The 20,150-nt window shown below is 41.0% G+C and overlaps 1 protein-coding gene across 1 annotated transcript in view; it reads right to left on the bottom strand.

Moving 5' to 3' along the window:
- Positions 1-2,435: 2,435 nt before the first annotated feature.
- Positions 2,436-20,150, bottom strand: part of CMYA5 (cardiomyopathy associated 5) — a 127,792-nt gene continuing 110,077 nt past the window's right edge. The window contains exons 10-14 of the mRNA XM_077286798.1: positions 16,060-16,207; positions 13,058-13,191; positions 8,263-8,362; positions 7,167-7,343; positions 2,436-5,789 (exon numbers count right to left, since the gene is read on the bottom strand). Of these exons, the coding sequence (XP_077142913.1) occupies positions 5,537-5,789; positions 7,167-7,343; positions 8,263-8,362; positions 13,058-13,191; positions 16,060-16,207 (812 nt within the window). The 3' untranslated portion in view covers positions 2,436-5,536. The remainder of the gene's footprint in view (positions 5,790-7,166; positions 7,344-8,262; positions 8,363-13,057; positions 13,192-16,059; positions 16,208-20,150) is intronic.

Genomic DNA, 20,150 nt, shown 5'->3' on the forward strand with positions numbered 1-20,150 from the left:
GTCCTCTTTCCAGGGTAATATTAGCAATATATCCCATCTGGTTCATGGGGACAACATGGGCCTGTGTGATTTCAAATGCCAGGGCTGAATTTCAGCCCCAGTCCGTACCTGGGTGCAGTCCTTTTTGAAACTTGGGAAAGATTCATCTCTTTGCATCCAGGATAACATTAAAACGTGTTTTCCACCAACAGTCTGGTATCAAGAGCAGCTACTGCTAGGAGAAACACCTACAGGCCGGAGTCACACTCGCTTAGCCAATGTTAATCTATGGGGCAGCTAATATCACCGTTATTTTTCTCGGCCGTATTATATGGTTCGAGTGAAATCGCAGCATGCTGCGATTTGCTGTGTATATCGGCTGAGACTCGCCAATGCAAGTCAATGGATGCAAGAAAAAAATCGCACAGTACTCGCACCATTCGAGTGCTCTCTGATTTTTATGCACCGGTGTCCTTTGAAAAGCCGGTAATAAATTTTTTTCCGTAAAATAATCTTTTATTAATTAAATACATGTTCAGTAATTTGCACACACACTGTACTATTGTATTTGTCACTGACATCTATATATATAACTATTCTATATGTATTTACTGTATGTAATCCACGTTTTTTATCCTGTCGGCTTCTGTAAAATCACTCCAGGACAGTGAATTACCGGCTAATCTTCTATCTATCACTCTATGAAATATAAAGACATATATGTGTCACTAACATGTGTGCATATACTATATATATATATATATATATATATATATATATATATATATATATATATATATATATATATATATATATATATATATTCCATGTGTATATGTCTAATCTATCTTTTCTATTAAAACCTATTCCATTCTATACTGTACGCGGCATATCATTTGCCGGCTTTTAATCTATAATATATATATATAGCAAATGTTTTGAAGAATATTTTGTTTTAAAACGATGTGTCAATGACAGAGAAGCGCTGTATGTAAAAGCTCATGTTAAAATCGCATTGCATACAGATTGAATACGGATGTCATATGGATACTAGGTGCGAGAAAATCGCATCATTGCATTGCAAACGGATTACACATGGATCACCATACGGAGAACATTGATGCGATTCTCGGTCGTCAAAATTGGACCGATTTTTTACACGTTGAGTGAGACTCCAGCTTTATATCTCTGGGAGAACCGCTACATAGAGACACTTCTGGGTGTTGGGGGTCTACTTCGGTGTTGTGGGGTCCTGAGTGTAAAGTCATGCACCCATGCTGGGTGTCCGGTTTATGTGAAAAATGTACCTGTTTCTGACATACTTTGTTCTCCCCTCCTTCCCACCCCTTTCCCAGCTTTTCTTTGTTTTTGGTTCACCCTCCTTTAAACCAATGCAATTTCTGGAATAGATGTTCTGACATATACACCTCAAGTAATGTTTGCATTGAAGTATATAAGGGAAAATTGTTCTATTCAATAAAAAGTTTTTTTTTTTTTTTTTTTAAATTGTGCCAACAGTTGTTGCCTTATCACCACGCTACTTGTCTATTGTTCTGTAGCCCATCCCAGGGTTGTGCAGGTCTACAATTTTGCCCCTGGTGTCCTTAGACACCTCTTTGGTCTTGGCCATGGTGGAAAGGTTGGAGTGTGATTGATTGTGTGGACAGTTGTCTTTTATTCAGGTAAAAAGTTCAGTCAGGTGCAATTAATGCAAGTAATGAGTGCAGAGTAGGAGGCTTCTTAAAGAAAAACTAACATGTCTGTGCGATCCAGAATTCTTGCTGTTTGTTAGGTGATCAAATAATTATTTCATGCAATAAAATGCAATTTAATTATTTAAAAATCATAAAATGTGATTTTCTGGTTTTTATTTTTAGGTTCTGTCTCTCACAGTTGAAGTGTATCTACAATAAATATTACAGACCTCTCCACTTTTTGAAGGTAAGAAAACTTACAAAATCGGCAATGTATTAAGTACTTATTTTCCCCACTGTAAAAATGTAAATGGCACAGATAAGCAGGATAGAAAATTTGGACATGAAATTCCACCTCACTGCATTCTTATGACTACTAAATAGGACAGTGCAAAAGTCAGGAATTCAGCTATGAGGCAATGTACAGTGACAGCTGAAATCACAGGACACAAATAGCATCCACAGATGTTTACACGGGAAGACGTGGCTGTAAGGCCCTAACACACGGCCAAGATATGTCATACTTATCGCACTCTACAGTATAGCTCCATAGCACTGCCAGGTTGGCTTTTTTATAACGTATCTTGTGGATTTACTGCCAGAACGAAGCATGTAGTAAATAGCGTTTTGAAATTCTCTGTATTTTTGTAGAAAAGAAAGAAGACTATCCTTTTATACTTATATATTGTGGCAGATACATCCAATTTGGAGATTCCAATTCCATGTCTAATATCAAAACAATTAACAACAGAACACGTCCCGTTCACTTAAAATGTCCTTTATTTATCCATACATTCAGATGCTACTCTGCTGTCATGACAGTGGATTCGTTACGCAGAGTTTTGCATTATGGACATGGTAATGCTGTGTTTTATCTGTAACACTGGCAACCAAAAGTTCTTGGGTAGAGGATATTGACTTAGTCTTCAGTTTCTCTCCAACTTTCTATAGTAAAAGTCAGAGGGAAATTAACGAAACATCATACAGGTGTGAACAAGCCCTAAGATGGAAGAATGTAGAACATCTAAAAGGGTCCTTATAATTTTAAGGTTACAATAGTCATAAAACTTTCCAATGTTTGTTGTAGGTGCCACATATTGTACATGACTATGGAATAGCTCCACTTTGGACAATTATGGGGGTATTTCTGTATTGAAATGCATCCATTTTTGTTCACATTTTTGAAATTGGGTTTATTGGTTTGTTTTCTACAGTCGCTATGAACCACAATACATAATGCTGTTCACTTGCCCAATTGTCAGACTAGTTGTCTGCTGACTCGGTCTCCAGCTCCTCTCTCTTCTACTGAATGTTCTTCTAACCTGATTTATGATCAAGTTGAACTTTTTTTTGAACTTTTTATGCAAGGCTGATTCTCCTTTATTTATTTAAAATAGCTAAAATTACCTTTAGTTTATATGATATACTTTACCCAATAAAGTTGTTTTCAAAGTATTTTAGAAATATATATTTCCTCTTTTATGTGATTTATCTGTTAAATTGTTTCTGTTCTCTGCAAAGAAATGTTGGTTTTCTAACGCAAAACATATAAGGTACCGTACATTAAATATTTTCATACCTTGTACTGAATGATTCCGATGGCTCATGTTCACAACCTCCCTGAACAAGATAGGATCCATTTATAAAATATATATTTATATGTCAACCTCAGCTAACAAATTTCCTTGCTTGAACGCCATTTTGTTCTTAATCTAAATACCGTAGTTCAAAAACTCTTCGCGGGTTAATTTCTTAATATTTCTTTATAGAGACTGGAGCTCTGTTTTGCTGATACACAGCTCCAAATCTTCTGCAAAGATGTGCAGAGAAATGCCGTCACCACTACTGCATAATGTTTATACATTAAAAACACTGAATGGTATAAAAGAATTAACAAAACATTAACTCAAAGGCCGAGCTGTGGACAGCCCAGTATAGAGAAGCTGAGCAGAGTGATACATAGGTTTGATATAAAAGATTCAGTATAACTTGTATTTTATTCATTGAAGACCCTGGTGTTTGAATTTATATGAGTCCTGTGGGTGGTCCTATTTAGTGACTAGACCGCCCACAGGACTCACGCATACAAATACCAAGGATTCTAATGAATAAACTGCATGTTTTACTGAAAATTTTCCCATAAAAATGTGCATCAATCTGATCAGCTCCTTCTGCTCTATAACATCCTGCCTGCAAATCACAAACCATTTTCAACATGACAGGTTCCCTTCAAGGGATCCACTTCAGCTCTATTTCTGACCTTTCCCCGGTCTCCTCTGTACTTCATGCTTCATTTGGATAGACATGTGACTGTAGCAGCCAATCACTGGCCATAGTATTGACCACTGCAGCCAATGATTGTCTGCATCCACTGACTGTCTGCTGGGGTCAAATTTCTTTTCATATGAAGCAGGAGCTAAGAGTACCTGGGAAGTGGTGGAAAGATAGTTGTGGGGGATTAGTAAAGTAAGTACTGCTTATTTTATTTTTTCAGACTACTGTATAATGAACATTTTTTAAGTGGCTTGATAACCCACCTTAAGGTATTCCCACCTTACACATTTATGCTATTTATTAATGGATATGCAATAAATGTCTGATAGATGCAGGTCCCTCTTGAAAGAAATTACGGAAGCATGAGCCACTGTTTTTATGACTCTTAACAAAGTTAATACAGAGAGCGGTGTGGCTATCGCTCCATTTATTTTTTACCTGGATATCTTGACAAATTTTCCAAACATGATATGTGCCATGGAGCATGTATTGTGGAGATAGATGTGGGTCCCAGAGGTGTCAAATCCTATGCGAATAACCCACAGCATATTTAAGGTGGGAATACCTATTTGAACCCAATAATTAATATGTATACAGTTTGCTTTGAAACTCATTGCAGGAATTTGGGAGTTCTTTATAGGAAAACAAAACTCAAGACCACATGGTTTATGAGCTGAATTTTTCCATTCAAATGGTGTTCCATCTAAAGCAAGTTATATCCTATCCACTGCCAAAATGTAGCACTTTTGTCCCGCATTTCTCCTCTGGTTGGAAGACTATGACCAGTAAAAGTGGAGTGGAGTGGCAGGTTGCACTTGTGTCTTGCTGGTTCATTCAGGTCTTCAACACTGAAAATATGAGAAGAAAGCTGAGCTGGGCTTAATAAAGGATGGTAGGGCCATTTCATTTCTCAGTCGTGATCTTGCAGCCAGGGGAGAACCGGGGACACAAGTCCCTTATTCTGGCGACTGATAGGGCTTTCAGCGATGGGACCCACAAGGATCTAACAATTGTCACCTCTTCACTGGATAGGTGAAGACGTAAGATAGGCTAAAATACGCCTAAAAAGCTTTCCCTATTAATTAGAAAGCACTATTTTCTTTTAGTCAAGTTTGTTTATAAATGTAAGCTTAATCAGATTTTTCGTTCAGTTTAACCTTGCAAAGCGTTAATGATCTTCTCCGTAGGATAACAGGAGATATTGACATTAAGACATCTAATTACATGAATATACTCTCTTCAAAGAGTTTTGCTAAGGCTTTATTGATCTGAACAGCTCACATTTCTCTAGACAGGGATGAAACATCCTACCCACTCTTACCGATCCTACCACCATTATTGATATTGTCCAGCTTGTCCTACATAAACATGGAGAAATAAAAACCGAGAAAACCAATCCAAAATAAAAACAACCCCCTTGAGAAACCATGTTTGCAGAAAAATTACGGTAGGTTTGTGCTATGTCTAATATTAACAGTATTTGTAATACTCCCCAAGATCCCCACACACAGTGAATCTGCTATTAAGCAGGGGCTAGTAAACACGACTTATGGCTTTTCAGCATTTGGGTCACCTTTGGGAATTGGGCGCTAGCTCTGTTTGGTAAAATGAGGCAGTTCAATTCCAGTATGAAGGTGAATCTCTCCAGGGGCTTCCAGGGCAAACGTTGGGTGAGCCGCCTCTGTGAATTTGTGTCTAAAGGTGAACAGCAACTGTCCCTTCTGGACATTGTAGAACGATAGTCTCCCCTTCCGGTAGTCTAGGAGAATCCCCACCCGGACTGGAGGCTCCGTTAAATGAACTTCACTCCATATTTCATTGTGGAGGAATCTATAAGAAAAGCTGAAAAAGGAAAAGTATGTACGGTTATAGAAAGCAGTGGATAATATTCAGAGTATGAGTATATCCTAACCAGGTGACGTCACAAAATAATCTTCTGAGAACATCCTTCATGGACTTTCCAGTGGTGTATTATCTGTATGTAGAGCACATGATCCACCATGATTGATGGGATCATATAAATACCGTATGTCACAAGACAAATATTACATGAATTCCTGGAAACCCTTATAAAATATGCAGCAAACAACTGAATTTGCCTGGAAAATTTTACAATAATAATCCATTGTGTGTACTGCAGATTTTCTAAAACTCTGTGTACGCTTCTTTTTCCTATAGATGATGTAGACTCTTGTCAACCTAGTCATCTCTGCTCCTCTCTGAAGCGGGTAGACATGGTGCTGCATCGCACACATATTCATTTTCTCTTCTTTTACTGTTTGCTAGACATATTTTTTACAAATTTAACAAAAGGATTTAAAATGGTTAAAAAGAAAATCGTCCCCAAACTCTGGAAAGTTTTACAACTTTTCCAGTATATAAAAAATAATAAAAATCATGACACCCAACCTGCAACTTTTGAAATAAGAGATGACTCCTATCACAATAGTTTAACCCCTTAAATGCCACAACAATAGTGACTGCAGCATCTAAACTATTGTACAGAATGGAAGGTCCTTAAACACTCCACTGCCCTCCTTCTAAGTGCCAGTACGTGGTGGAAATGTCTAAAAATGAGCTGCAATTGTTCCTTTTGGACATTGTAGAAATGAGTCTGTCGCCTATGAGAATTCCTACCAGCAGGGAAGACTCACTTAACTTCACTGTGCTAAATGACCTTCACGTCAGCTTGAGGGCTAATAACGTTCTCAATGTCTGCCATGTTGTATTCCCAAGTCATGGCCTAAGAGGAGAACAGTGACAATAGGAGACATAGGATACAGTTGGAAAATGCAGTCTATAGGGAACTGTTGTAGTGTCTTGTGCCAGGGGTCTGACGATCACAGGGTTAAAGCCTCTAGTGACACAAAATAAAAGTTAAAAACGAATAAAAAAATGTAAAACGTTTTTATGATGCTAATATTATGTTATTTATACTGCATGGTAACTACAGTAAAAAATAATAATAAATAAATGAAAAATTGCTGTTTTTTGGACACCTCACCTCCCCGGAATTATAGAGAAAACCATGATACAAAATAAGGATTCTAGCTAATACATGTCTCCACACCAGAATACATTTTGTAAACTTGTAAAATGACGATAATTACACTCACAATAACCTGAGCAAGATTTTCTTGCTTTATAAAAATAAATGAAAAAGTCATGTGCAATCTACAATATCTCCATATCTTGTGCCACGAAGCAGAAGATGATTACCTTGTGCTGGAACTGGAGCATTGCATACACCAGGATGTACTGTCCTCTGTTGTGGCAGGTTCTTCTGGAGAAGGATGAAATGTTGCCCCAACGCTATACGAGTTGCATTCTGTAACCATCATCTCCCAGTAATGCTGTCCTTTCGCCGGCAATAGCTCTCCCAGGACTAAAGGAATTCTACAGATATATAAAAGAACAAAAGAACAAAAACATAGCATTAGTTGTGGTAACCAGTCTAAATATTGGGTCACATCTAGCAGAGCCTGAAGTGATTTTAATATTTAAAGATCCCTCTTACACAGAAGATGGCACCAGTTACATCGCACATGGTGATTGGGGGGTCTCTGTTACAGATTTTTCTCTGGAATCCAGGAACTTCAAGTATTAATATTTATAATGGCTAATCACCATTTCATGATGAAGAATGTAGTGCTGCATAGTATTTAACAGGCTTACGTCCTTGGGGTAATGTTTCCCCTTGTGATGAGTGACATGCAAGTGTAAAGAGACATATAGGCCATGCTATGTTCCTCAGGGAGATTAATTATGCAAATTGCCTCTTCAGAGAAGAAGAGGACTTAAACTCGTGTGCAGCCTAATGGAAGTATTAATTCTAAAAGTCACTATTAACTCATTGACGAGCCTCGTCATATAATTTAGCATAAAAGACAAACCAGAATCTCAACTTGCAGACACGTGTTCAAGGATGTTGCCCTTCCTCAGTGAAAAGCATGAGATCTGATTTGGCTCTGTGAGAGTCCTCTGACTGTGATGTAAGGGATATTCTTTGTCCTTGTGGAGAGTGACATGCCTTATACGCAAGTGTAAGGAGACTTATAGGTTCGTCTGTAAAATTTCTAACAACATACCTAATATTCAAATTGTCAATGCAACTACTATGGTGCCTATATAATGGGGAAAGAATGGCTAATCGATATAGAATTTGGGGGAATGATGCCAGGTGCTGAGCACAACTTTCCAAAAACTGTGTTACATTACATACACATTAACTTTGGTTCTGTAAATAATTAAACATATTTGAATTAATAATAACTTTATGCCTTTAGCAATATAAAATGTGTCAGTGGATACACACCCCACAATCTCGCTCTGCTCAGCTATACTGATTACAGTCCCATCTGGGGACAGCTCCACGGCCGGGTGAGCTGTATCTCTTAGGAAGTGAAATCTGGTACCTGTAAAAATGAATGACACAAAAGGTTTATTCTTTTCTTTTTTTAAGCTGCTTTTAAATCAGAAAATAAGCTTATCTACTGAGGTCAGTGACATACTTCGTTCAATATTATATAACCAGATTTTGGAGGGCTATTTATGAAATAAAATACATAGTTTTTCAGAAAATGAGCCAATTTTCTTCATAGGCTGCTACTAGAATTGCAGCTCAACTCAACTCATCTGAGCTGCAAAGTCCAATGGAGAAGAGCGGCGCTGTTTTTTTTATAACAGAAAATAGATTTTTTTTGTCTAATCTAATATATTTCTTTTGACAAAAAAAAAAAAAAAAAATAGAAGACAGAACCAAGACTTGTGAGAAACAATAAAATATGTTGTGCTCTTAATAATTGGTCTGATTTTTCTTATAACCATCATTTAGTAATAGTCTATATTCCCACGATCAGCTTTTTGGTGAGTTTTTGATGTTGCAAATCTTATGCACATCATATGTAAATTAGGCTACTTGAGTTTTTTCTTCATGTTTTTGTGTGCATTTTTTACATGCATTATATCGCGTTTTTGATGCTGTGGTTTTTGTCTCTTGTTGGTAGGTCATTTTTTAAATAAAGCTGCTCCCTCGTATTTGTCTTTCACTAAAGTTTATTGAGCATATGCGTTTACAACCTGCAGATTTTCCACATCTAGAGGGGGCAGGATCTGAATGGAGTTAGGAGGAGGCCCCACATAACAGGGATTGGCTGGGAGGATTCAAATTTAAAGGATAACATGGTGATGATGGAGGGAATTCATTTATAGGCGGATAATGGGGTGAAGGATTAGGGGTATATAGCTAAAAGTGCGGGAAAGTGGCGATTTTGGGCTTACAATCCTATGGAAGAGTATCCCTCCCCTACACAAGCCAGTACCAGATGAGTGACATTGATTCCCTCCTGGGGCAGCGGCGAGATTAAGGGGCAAGGGTTGGCTGCAGGATCAGATGGCCCCCTTTCTAAGAAGGTTCACAAATAAGGTGAAGGCTGAGGTTATTTTTAAGAGGTTTTCTGAGGGTTTTCAGATTTTGTCTCCGAGTCATAAGATCCCATTTTCATTGAAGAATCTGTGGTGGGCTTTGGATTATCCCTTGGTGGTTATTGAGAAGCTAAGGAAGGAAGTGGAGTTGGAGCGCATAGCTGGCCCATTATGTTGTTTACCAGTTAATGATTTAATTGTTTCCTCATTGGATGTGGTGCCTAAAAAAGAACCAAAATAAGTTTAGGCTGATTCATCATCTGACTTACTCAAAGGGGCCATCCAATGGGTGCAGTGTTGTGGGCCAGGGTCTTTGTTAGCTATTGAGTCAGTGTTTAGGTTGGTTCCGGTGCACCCGGAGAGTAAACAGTTGTTAGGTTGCTATTGGGATGGGGAGTAATATTTGGAAAGATGCTTACCCATGGGTTGTGTGATTTCTTGTTCATTGTTTGAAATGTTTAGTACCTTTTTGGATTGGGGTGGTAAAAGATGTTTCCGCTTTACAGCCTGTCATTCACTCTGTCAGACTTTGAGCCGTGTCAGTGCAGCATAGGTGCGAAGGAGATGGAGAAAGTAATTTCTCCATCTCCTCCATTGCTGGTGTCTGCAGAAATCGGACTGCACTCAGATGACATGGTCTGTACACTGCAGCGTCAGGAGTCGCAATCCTGCAGGCTGCTATAGGCTCTCTCTCCCCCTAGGCACAAGCTTATTCTTGAAACAAAAAGAGGCGGATACACATTTGTTATATGTTTTGAATCTCTGTGAATCTATTGCAACCATTTAGTGTATAACTGATGAAGGTCTAAGGGCCGAAACATTTTTGTACACTTTCCTCATGTTGTAAATAAATTCAACCAATTGAGTGCTGGATTCTTGGACTTTCTGTCCCATAGTAGAACACTAAAGCCCCCGTCACACTAAGCGAGGTCGCTAGCGAGATCGCTGCTGAGTCACAAGTTTTGTGACGCAACAGCGACCTCAGTAGCGATCTCGCTATGTTTGACACGTAGCAGCGACCAGGCCCCTGCTGTGAGATCGCTGGTCGTGTCGGAATGGCCTGGACCTTTTTTTGATTGTTGAGGTCCCACTGGGTAGCACACATCGCTGTGTTTGACACCTTACCAACGACCTCGTTGACGACAACGTCTCACAGGACGTCCCTCATCGAGGTCTGAATCGTCATAATAGCTGCCATGTGACAGGGTCACAACGACCAACGACATCGTTGTACAGGTCGCTACAGGTCACCGCATCGCTGCTGCGTCGTTGGGAAGATCTCACTGTTTGACATCTCACCAGCGACCACATAGCGACGCAGCAACGATCCCTGACAGGTCGTATCGTTGTCGGGAACGCTTTAGCGTCGCTAAGTGTGACGGGGCCTTAAGCCGAGTGTTATCCAATAAAACATCATACATCGTGTGAGCGAGCCCTAAAAGGTAAACTCTGCAGCAAAACCGCAGCATTTCCTTTACTAAATTGCCAATAAATAATACATGATTTAGGGTCACTTTGAAAGGTTAACAGTGGATCAGTTTCTGTCTACTTAACAAAAGTTAACGCATTAGGTGCCAAATACTTTGCTAATATTTCCACAGCGCAGAGGCGAAATTAAAAACAAATAAAAACATTTTACTTTTACTCTGCAGCCACTATTACATCGTGTGTCCAGTTCAACATGAAAAATTTGGTGGAATGTCCTCTTTAAAGGGCTCAGAATTTCAATGTGTCTCCACTGACTAGTCCTAAAAGGTCCCCAGCTGGCCTCTCCATTATACTCCTAATTATTCTCAGTTACATATTCATGTTTTGAGCCTACATCTCTTTTTATGCCTGGTGTCAACCATAGCAATGACAATCAATCAGGTTTGCTTTAATTTTTCCAGATTCTGAAATATAATATACGGGGGTGAAATCTCACCAGAATTGCTCCACTTTAATTTTCCACCAGATATGATAAATCTCCGGTAATATTTTCACAGGTGCAAATCAGCTCAAAGGTTGAGATTGAGATTGCCCACAAAGATCTGCTGGCACATTACATTAGATTCTCCCCATTTACAGTCTGCCAGCGGCTCTTGAGGTCACCATATAGAAAGCATGATATAGCAAACTGCAACAATGTTTCAATGCATGCTGTATTATTGCCACCATATAGGGCGTGTGCCACCATACAGGGTGTGTGTTCCACCATACAGGATGTGTGTTCTACCATACAGGTGTGTGTTCCACCATAAAGAATGTGTGTGCCTCCATACAGGGTGTGTGTTCCACCATAAAGACTGTGTGCCACCATACAGGGTGTGTGTGTCATCCTACAGAGTGTGTGTGCCACCATATAGGGCGTGTGCCACCATACAGTGTGTGTTTTCCACCATACAGGGTGCGGTTTCCACCATAGCAGGTGTGTGTTCCACCATACAGGTTGTGTTTTCCACCATAAAGACTGTGTGTGCCATCATATAAGGTGTGTGTTCCACCATAAAGAATGTGTATGCCGCCATACAGTGTGTGTTTTCCACCATACAGGGTGTGTGTTCCACCATAAAGAATGTGTGTTCCACCATAATGGGAGTGTGCCACCATGCAGGGTGTGTGTTCTACCATACAGGGTGCGAGTTACACCATAAGAAATGTGTGGTCCACCATACAGGGTGCGGGTTCCACCATATAAGGTGTGTGTTTCACCATAGAGGGTGTGGCTTCCACCATACAGGGTGCAGGTTCCACCATACAAAGTGCGGGTTCCACCATACAGGGTGCGGGTTCCACCATATAAGGTGCGGGTTTCACCATACAGGATGCGGGTTCCACCATATAAGGTGCGGGTTTCACCATACAGGGTGCGGGTTCCACCATATAAGGTGCGGGTTTCACCATACAGGGTGCGGGTTCCACCATATAAGGTGTGTGTTTCACCATAGAGGGTGTGGCTTCCACCATACAGGGTGCAGGTTCCACCATACAAAGTGCGGGTTCCACCATACAGGGTGCGGGTTTCACCATACAGGATGCGGGTTCCACCATATAAGGTGCGGGTTTCACCATACAGGGTGCGGGTTCCACCATATAAGGTGTGTTTCACCATAGAGGGTGTGGCTTCCACCATACAGGGTGCAGGTTCCACCATACAAAGTGCGGGTTCCACCATACAGGGTGCGGGTTTCACCATACAGGATGCGGGTTCCACCATATAAGGTGCGGGTTTCACCATACAGGGTGCGGGTTCCACCATATAAGGTGTGTGTTTCACCATAGAGGGTGTGGCTTCCACCATACAGGGTGCAGGTTCCACCATACAAAGTGCGGGTTCCACCATATAAGGTGCGGGTTTCACCATACAGGATGCGGGTTCCACCATATAAGGTGCGGGTTCCACCATACAGGGTGCAAGTTCCACCACACAGGGTGTGTGTTGCACCATAGAGGGTGTGGCTTCCACCATACAGGGTGTGTGCTTTCTGGTTTGCCATAAGTATAGGAACTCTTGCAGTGTTGCCAGGGCTGTGTATGGCACCAGCAGATTTTTAGATGAGAGAAAGTTTTTTGCCTTAAACATCTACACAATGGTGGTTTTCAATCATGTGAGAATATAAAAAAAATTGTGCAAAACATTGTGATATCAAACTGCTTTACAAATTAGTAAAAGTCATTGAAATGACTCCCAGTGGAGGAGTTCTTACCTTTGGTAGATATGAGAGCAGCTTCACTTTGCTCACTTGACCCAAAGGTATTGGCGGCTTTTACATAGAAGAAATAGTTCTCTCCCGGTTGCAGTGAAACCCTCAGCTGCTGATCTTTGATTCCAGCAGCAGATCTGGGAGGGACGATATCATTAGTAGAACATATTCATGTGAGCTTATCAAATTTGCTGCAGAAATTTCTGTGACTGATACATTCTCATCTAAATTAACGCTTGCAGATATTCAGTCTAGACTGGGTTCTGCTACTCCCATGTATGAGATGAATCTTCAGTCACAAAAAAATTCCGCAATGTATAAAGGTACGTCCACATGGGACTGACGCTGTGAATTTGCATTTGGAAAACCGATTGCACTTTATAACACCAGCATAGTGGCTGAGATGGTAAGAAATTTGATCCACACGCTGCAGAATAAATCTGTTACAGAGATGGACCTGCTCTTCAGACAAAAAGCCCACAGTATGGGTAAGTGCACATGTTACGTATTTGCTGAAGATATTTCTGCAGGAAAAATGCTATATAAAGGCCGGGTCACACTTGCGAGTAACTCGAACGAGTCTCGCGTCTCAATATCCGGCACTGCCGCCAGCACTCAGACCGGAGCGTGCGACTCCAATGTCTATGCAGCCGCACGCTCCGGTCCGAGTGCCGGGTATTGAGATGCGAGACTCGTGCGAGTTTCTTGCAAGTATGACCCCGGCAAAAGAAAATGTGCGTTTTTTCTGTGTTTTTCCCAGTCATTATAGAATTGTTGAAAAATACTGCAAAACGCTGAAAGAATTGGCAAACTTCAGATATGAAACTGCTTCAAAACTGCAAATAAAAAATAAGCAACATGTGCATGAGATTTCACAAGTCTTTCATGGTACAGTAAAATGTTGCATTTTTCAAGGCACAATCGCAACGCAAAATTGCGGAAAAAAAGCAGCAAAAACACAGCATGTGAACATACCCTTAGGCTACGTTCCCATGACGAGTATTGGTGAGTTTTTTCTGATGCTAATTTTCTGCAGCATTTCTGCACCTATTAGGTAAATTAGGTTACTCTTGTTGTTTTTACATGTGTTTTAATCACATTTTTTATGCTCCTTTTTCTGTCTTTTGTTTGTGTCATGTTTTACATAAAGCAGCTTTGTGTTTGATTCTTCCTGGTATTTGGCATTGACAAAACTTTATTGATACAGTCATGTGTAGATTTCACGTGATTTTCATGCGTTTCCACCATGGAAATACAAAATGCAAATACGAATTTTAGTGTATCTGCAGATTTTCTGCATCTAATGCAAGTCTAAGGCCACGATCATATGTTAAAGGGAACCTGTCACCCCCAAAATCGAAGGTGAGCTAAGCCCACCAGCATCAGGGGCTTATCTACAACATTCTGGAATGCTGTAGATAAGCCCCTGATGTATCCTAAAAGATGAGAAAAAGAGGTTAGATTTTACTCACCCAGGGGCGGTCCCGGTCCGGTTCGATGGGCGTCGCGGTCCAGGTTCGGCAACTCCTATCTTCATCAGATGACGTCCTCTTCTTGTCTTCACGCTGCTGCTCCGGCGCAGGCGTACTTTGTTTGACCTGTTGAGGGCAGAACAAAGTACTGCAGTGCGCAGGCGCCGCAAAAGGTCAGAGAGGCCCAGCACCTGCGCACTGCAGTACTTTGCTCTGCCCTCAACAGGGCAAACAAAGTACGCCTGCACTGGCGCTGCAGCATGAAGACAAGAAGAGGACGCTATCTGATGAAGATAGGAGGCCCCAGACCGGACCGCAACGCTCAGGTGAGTATAATCTAACCTCTTTTTGTCATCTTTTAGGATACATCGGGGCATTCCAGAAAGCTGTAGATAAACCCCTGATGCCGGTGGGCTTAGCTCACCTTCGATTTTGGGGGTGACAGGTTCCCTTTAAGTATTTGGTGACTTATTTTTTACCTCAATGTTTGTAAGTTAAATCCAGAAGTGGGTAAAAATGTAGAAGTGATGAACGTATTTTTCTTAGGCTACATTCTCACGATGAGCTTTGGTTGAATATTTGATGTTGCACCATTTCGCATCTATTATTTAAATTAAATTTTTTAATTGCGTTTCTGTGTTTTTATTGCGTTTTCTGCGTACCCAATGTTAAAGATAGGTATGCAGAACGCATGCAGAAGTAGGCGGACCTAAACTGAAGAAGTGCGGAAGTAGGCGGAGCTTCAGGGAGTAAGTACGCAGCCGTCTGCAAAGCCCCGGTACGCAAGTGTGAACGTAGCCTAAAAAATACTGAACGTGTGAATGTGGCCTAAGGGAAAAATCTGCACATAATACTCAAAGCCCAGTGGGCATGTGACTTCTATACATCCCTTCCACTTTGTTGGAACTATAAGATGAGCGTCAAAAACTCAGCAAACACTCATCGTGGGTACACAGCCTAAATTGCCAATAAAGAATACATGATTTAGTTCAGTTTTTGTAGACTTACCTATAGGCTGTGTGCTCACAATGTGTTTTCACTGTAGGATTTAAATCTTCCCACTGTGCTTTTTTTTTTAACTTAGCGTAAACTGACCTGCAGTGCGTGTTTCAAATCCGCAACATGTCAGTTTCTCTTGCAGGTATGTTGAGTGTAATGTGTGGATTTTGCCCATAGACATGCATAACATGCGGAAAACCCACAGGTAAAAAACGCACACGCAGTTTTAGTGCGTTTCTGCAGCATAAACGCATAAAAAGTGGATATAATTTGCACATGACAGTATCAATAAAGTTTTGTCAAAGTCAAAAAGCATGAAGTACCAAAAACAGAGCAGCTTTATTTAAAACATGCCATTCCAAAAAGAGACGAAAAAAGCACGGTAAAAAACAAGATAAAAACGCATGTAAGAAAACCCTGCAAAATCTTCAAAATCAAAAACTCAACAAAAGCTCATTGTGGCGTCAGGGTTAAAAGGTACAACTAACACAAGACCTAATAACCCCCTATAGTAGGTGTACTATGATAGCGTACCTGAGCCCCTCTCCCTCTGAGGAGTACTGTTTGCACCATTCCAGTGTGAACGACTCTGTGGATTCATGATGTGATGTGCTCCACCTGATCACTGCCGTGTCCCAGCAGACAGTACACTCCTCTGCTTTAATCACTGGGGTAGAAGGAGCTGGACAAGAAATACATAGGAAACAAATAATATCAACATGCCCATAATGAGAATGATATATTCACTATAGTAGCAGTCTATTATTATTTCCATTTTAAATTCATTTTCTATTGTAACAGTTATGGTTACAGGGAACCTGTCATTAGGTTCATGTTGCCCAGATAATGGGCCAGGTGCAATTCTTTTTTTTTTCCTGAAATGCTGCATCATTTCAGAGAAAATATACTTTTAAGAGCCGGCTGGGGTGTATAGGCAGAAACCTGACCAGTCCGCTGCAGTATACCACAGAAAAAAAAAATATGGAAAAATATAGTAGATTATCCCTCACAGGCATCTATTTAATGGGCAGTTTAGTCATACGTATGCATTTTTGGGGGATAGTGTTGTTGGAAGCTTGGATCAGGGCAGGCAGCAAACAAAACAAGATAAGGAAAACAAGCCAAGTCGTAACTGTAAGAAGCAGAAGCAACACAGACTGGCAACTACTGTACAGTGGCTTGCGAAAGTATTCACTCTCGTGGCATTTTTCGTGTTTTGCTACCTCACAACCTGGAATTTCACAGGTTTTTTTGAGGGTTTGTATCAGTTCATGTAAAGATCATGTTTACAACTGTGAACATTTGGTTTTCTTTGTATTGTGAAGCAAACAACAAATAGGAAAAAAATAACTGAAAAATTCAGTGTGTATAACTATTCACCCCCCCTAAATTCAATACTTTGTAGAGCCTGCTATTACGGCAATTACAGCTGCAAGTCACTTTGGATAAGTCTCTGAGCTTTTCACATCTTGCCACTGGGATTTTTGCTCATTCCTCCAAGCAAAACTGCTCCAGTCTCTTCAAGATGGATGGTTTCCTCTGTTGAACAGCAATCTCCAAGTCTGACCACAGATTCTCACTTGGATTAAGGTCTGGGCTTGGACTAGGCCACTCCAAAACATTTATACACTTACTGATATATACGCCTTGAGTGTTTCTTTTGCAGTATGCTTTGGATCATTATCTTGTTGGAAGGTGAACCTCAGTTCCAGGCTCAAATCACTGACAGACTGAAACAGGTTTTGCTCAAGAGTATCCCTGTAGTCGCACCATCCATCTAACCCTCGACTCGGACCATTTTCCTTGTCCCTTCTGCCAAAAAGTCATAGTTACTCACCGTTAACGGTGTTTCTCGGAGCCCATGACAGCACTACGGAGAGAGGGGATCCGCCCTTCAGGGACAGGACACCTACAGATAAAAGGGCGGTACCTCTCCCTCGCATCAGTTGGTTTACAGAGCATCAGAGGACCTCCAGGTTAGTTACAACAGAGAGAACATTATATTATAACATTTCTTAAAAGAGGAACCCCGTGCCTAAACCTATAGTATATACAACATATAAATTATATAAATTATATTAAAAAAGGTGCTCACCGCACTCGTGATGGGAGGGAATAAGCGGGTGCTGTCATGGGCTCCGAGAAACACCGTTAACGGTGAGTAACTATGACTTTCTCGGTCTCCCATGACAGCACTACGGAGAGAATTGCAGAGATTAAACTTAGGGAGGGACCACCGCCTCAAGGACCCTTCGTCCGAAGGTTAAGTCAGATACAGAGGCTAGATTTAGTCTATAGTGCCTAAAAAAGGTTGATGGTGATGACCAGGTGGCCGCCTTACAGATTTGCTCTATTGATACCTCTGACCTCTCAGCCCATGAGGTAGCTACTGCTCTTGTGGAATGCGCTTTTATACCATCCGGGATTGTATTCCCTGAAGATGAATATGCCAAGGCTATTGCCTCCTTAATCCATCTGGCTAAAGTACCCTTGGATGCCCGGAATCCTTTTCTGGGACCCTGAAAACAGACAAACAAAGAGCCTTCCTTCCTATACTCCCTGGTGGAATCTAAGTATTGGACTAGGCATCTTTTAACGTCTAAATTATGGAAGTTTAGCTCTTTCTCGTTTTTCTGGTTTGGACAGAAGGATGGCAGGGATACTTCTTGTGACCTATGAAATTTTGATGCCATTTTTGGCAAATAGGCTGGGTCGGGTCTAAGAGTGACTCTATCATCCAATATTTTAGTGAAAGGTGGATTAGAGGAGAGGGCTTGAATGTCACTTATTCTGCGCGCAGATGTTAATGCTACTAAGAGAATAGTTTTAAGTGATAATGTTTTTATGGGAATCGTTTGTATAGGTTCAAATGGAGGGCCCGTTAACGCTGAAAGGACTAAATTTAGGTCCCATGAGGGTATCTTTTGAATAACTAAGGGTTTTGATCTTGTAACCGCCTTGATAAATCTTATTATCCATGGGTTAGCTGCAATGTTTTGGTTATATAGAGCTCCTAAAGCTGCTATTTGCACCTTAAGAGTACTGACTGCCAACCCCTGCTCCAGACCTTTTTGTAGGAACTCAAGGATTTTAGGAATTGAAGGCCCGTCCTGGATCTTTACCTTGGAGACAGATAGGAATTTCCTCCATGTTTTCCCATATATTTTAGTAGTGATGGGTTTTCTACTTTTTAACAGCGTAGCCACTAAGTTATCCGAGAAACCCCTTTCTCTTAATAGTCCCCGTTCAAAAACCAGGCTGTCAAATGGAGGTTCGACTCCTGTGGGTGGAAGATTGGACCTTGATGTAGAAGGTCTGGCATATCCGGTAGAACCCACGGGTCTGATATCGATAGCATCCTTAGCCAGGAAAACCATGCCCTTTTTGGCCAGAATGGGGCAATCAGAATCATTTTTGTTTTGTCCTCTCTGACTTTCCGAATGACTGCCGGAATCAGAATGGTTGGCGGAAAAGCGTATGCCAGTTTGTGTGTCCATAGAATCAGAAAGGCATCCAGAGCCTGGGGATTCCCTTGTGGGCTTAGAGAACAAAATTTGCCTACTTTTTTGTTTTTGCAATTGGCGAACAGGTCTATTGTTGGTGTCCCCCACATTTTTGTGATCTGATTGTAGATGGATTGGTTTAGGGACCACTCGCCTTGTTTCAACTGAGTACGGCTCAGGTAATCTGCCCTTTCGTTGTTTGAACCCTGGATGTGTAGTGCCGAGAGGGATAGTAAGTTTTCTTCCGCCAGTTTGATAATTTTGGCTGAAGAACTCATCAGTGAACGAGACCTTGTTCCCCCCTGGTGGTTTATATAGGCTACAGTCACTTTGTTGTCTGAAAGAATTCGGACATGGTGTCCCTGAATGTCGGCTAGGAAATATAGAAGAGCATGATATACCGCCCAAAGTTCTTTTTGGTTTGAGGATGCTAACAGTTTTTGATCTGACCAATTTCCCTGAGCTACTTTGTCCCCCAGGTGGGCCCCCCACCCTCTGGGGCTCGCATCGGTAGTTATTATCCGAGAGATATTTGGTACCATAGGGACTCCCTTTGACAGGTTTTGGTCTTTTCCCCACCAAAGAAGGGAATGAATAACTGATGAATCTAGGGTGACCCGGCTTTCCAATTTGTTTTTTAGTGACAACTGCCATTGTAGTATGTGCCATTGAAGCTCTCTTGTGTGAAATTGTGCGAAGGGTATCGCTGGTAGACATGAGGACAGAGAGCCTAGAAGCGACATTGCTCTCCTTAGAGAGTCTAATGTAAGTCCTAGGAACTCCTGTACTTGACAAGATTCCAATTTTGATTTTTTTACATTTATAAGCCTTCCCAAGTCCGTCAGGATGGTCATCACTTGGTCTCTCTTTTCCCTGCAACTTTGCGCTGAGTTGCTTGCGATAAGAAAATCGTCCAGGTAAGGGATTATTAGTATATTTTGTTCCCTCACGTGGGCCATCATTTCCGCTATTATTTTCGTAAATATACGAGGAGCTATTGAAATCCCAAACGGAAGAGCCTTGTATTGAAAAAACCTTATTTGACCTTTTATGGAGACTGCCATCCTGAGGAATTTTTGGGATTGATCGTGGATGGGCACATGGTAGTATGCGTCGGTTAGG

Source organism: Ranitomeya variabilis, chromosome 1, assembly GCF_051348905.1.
Source record: "Ranitomeya variabilis isolate aRanVar5 chromosome 1, aRanVar5.hap1, whole genome shotgun sequence".
Lineage (NCBI taxonomy): Eukaryota > Metazoa > Chordata > Amphibia > Anura > Dendrobatidae > Ranitomeya > Ranitomeya variabilis.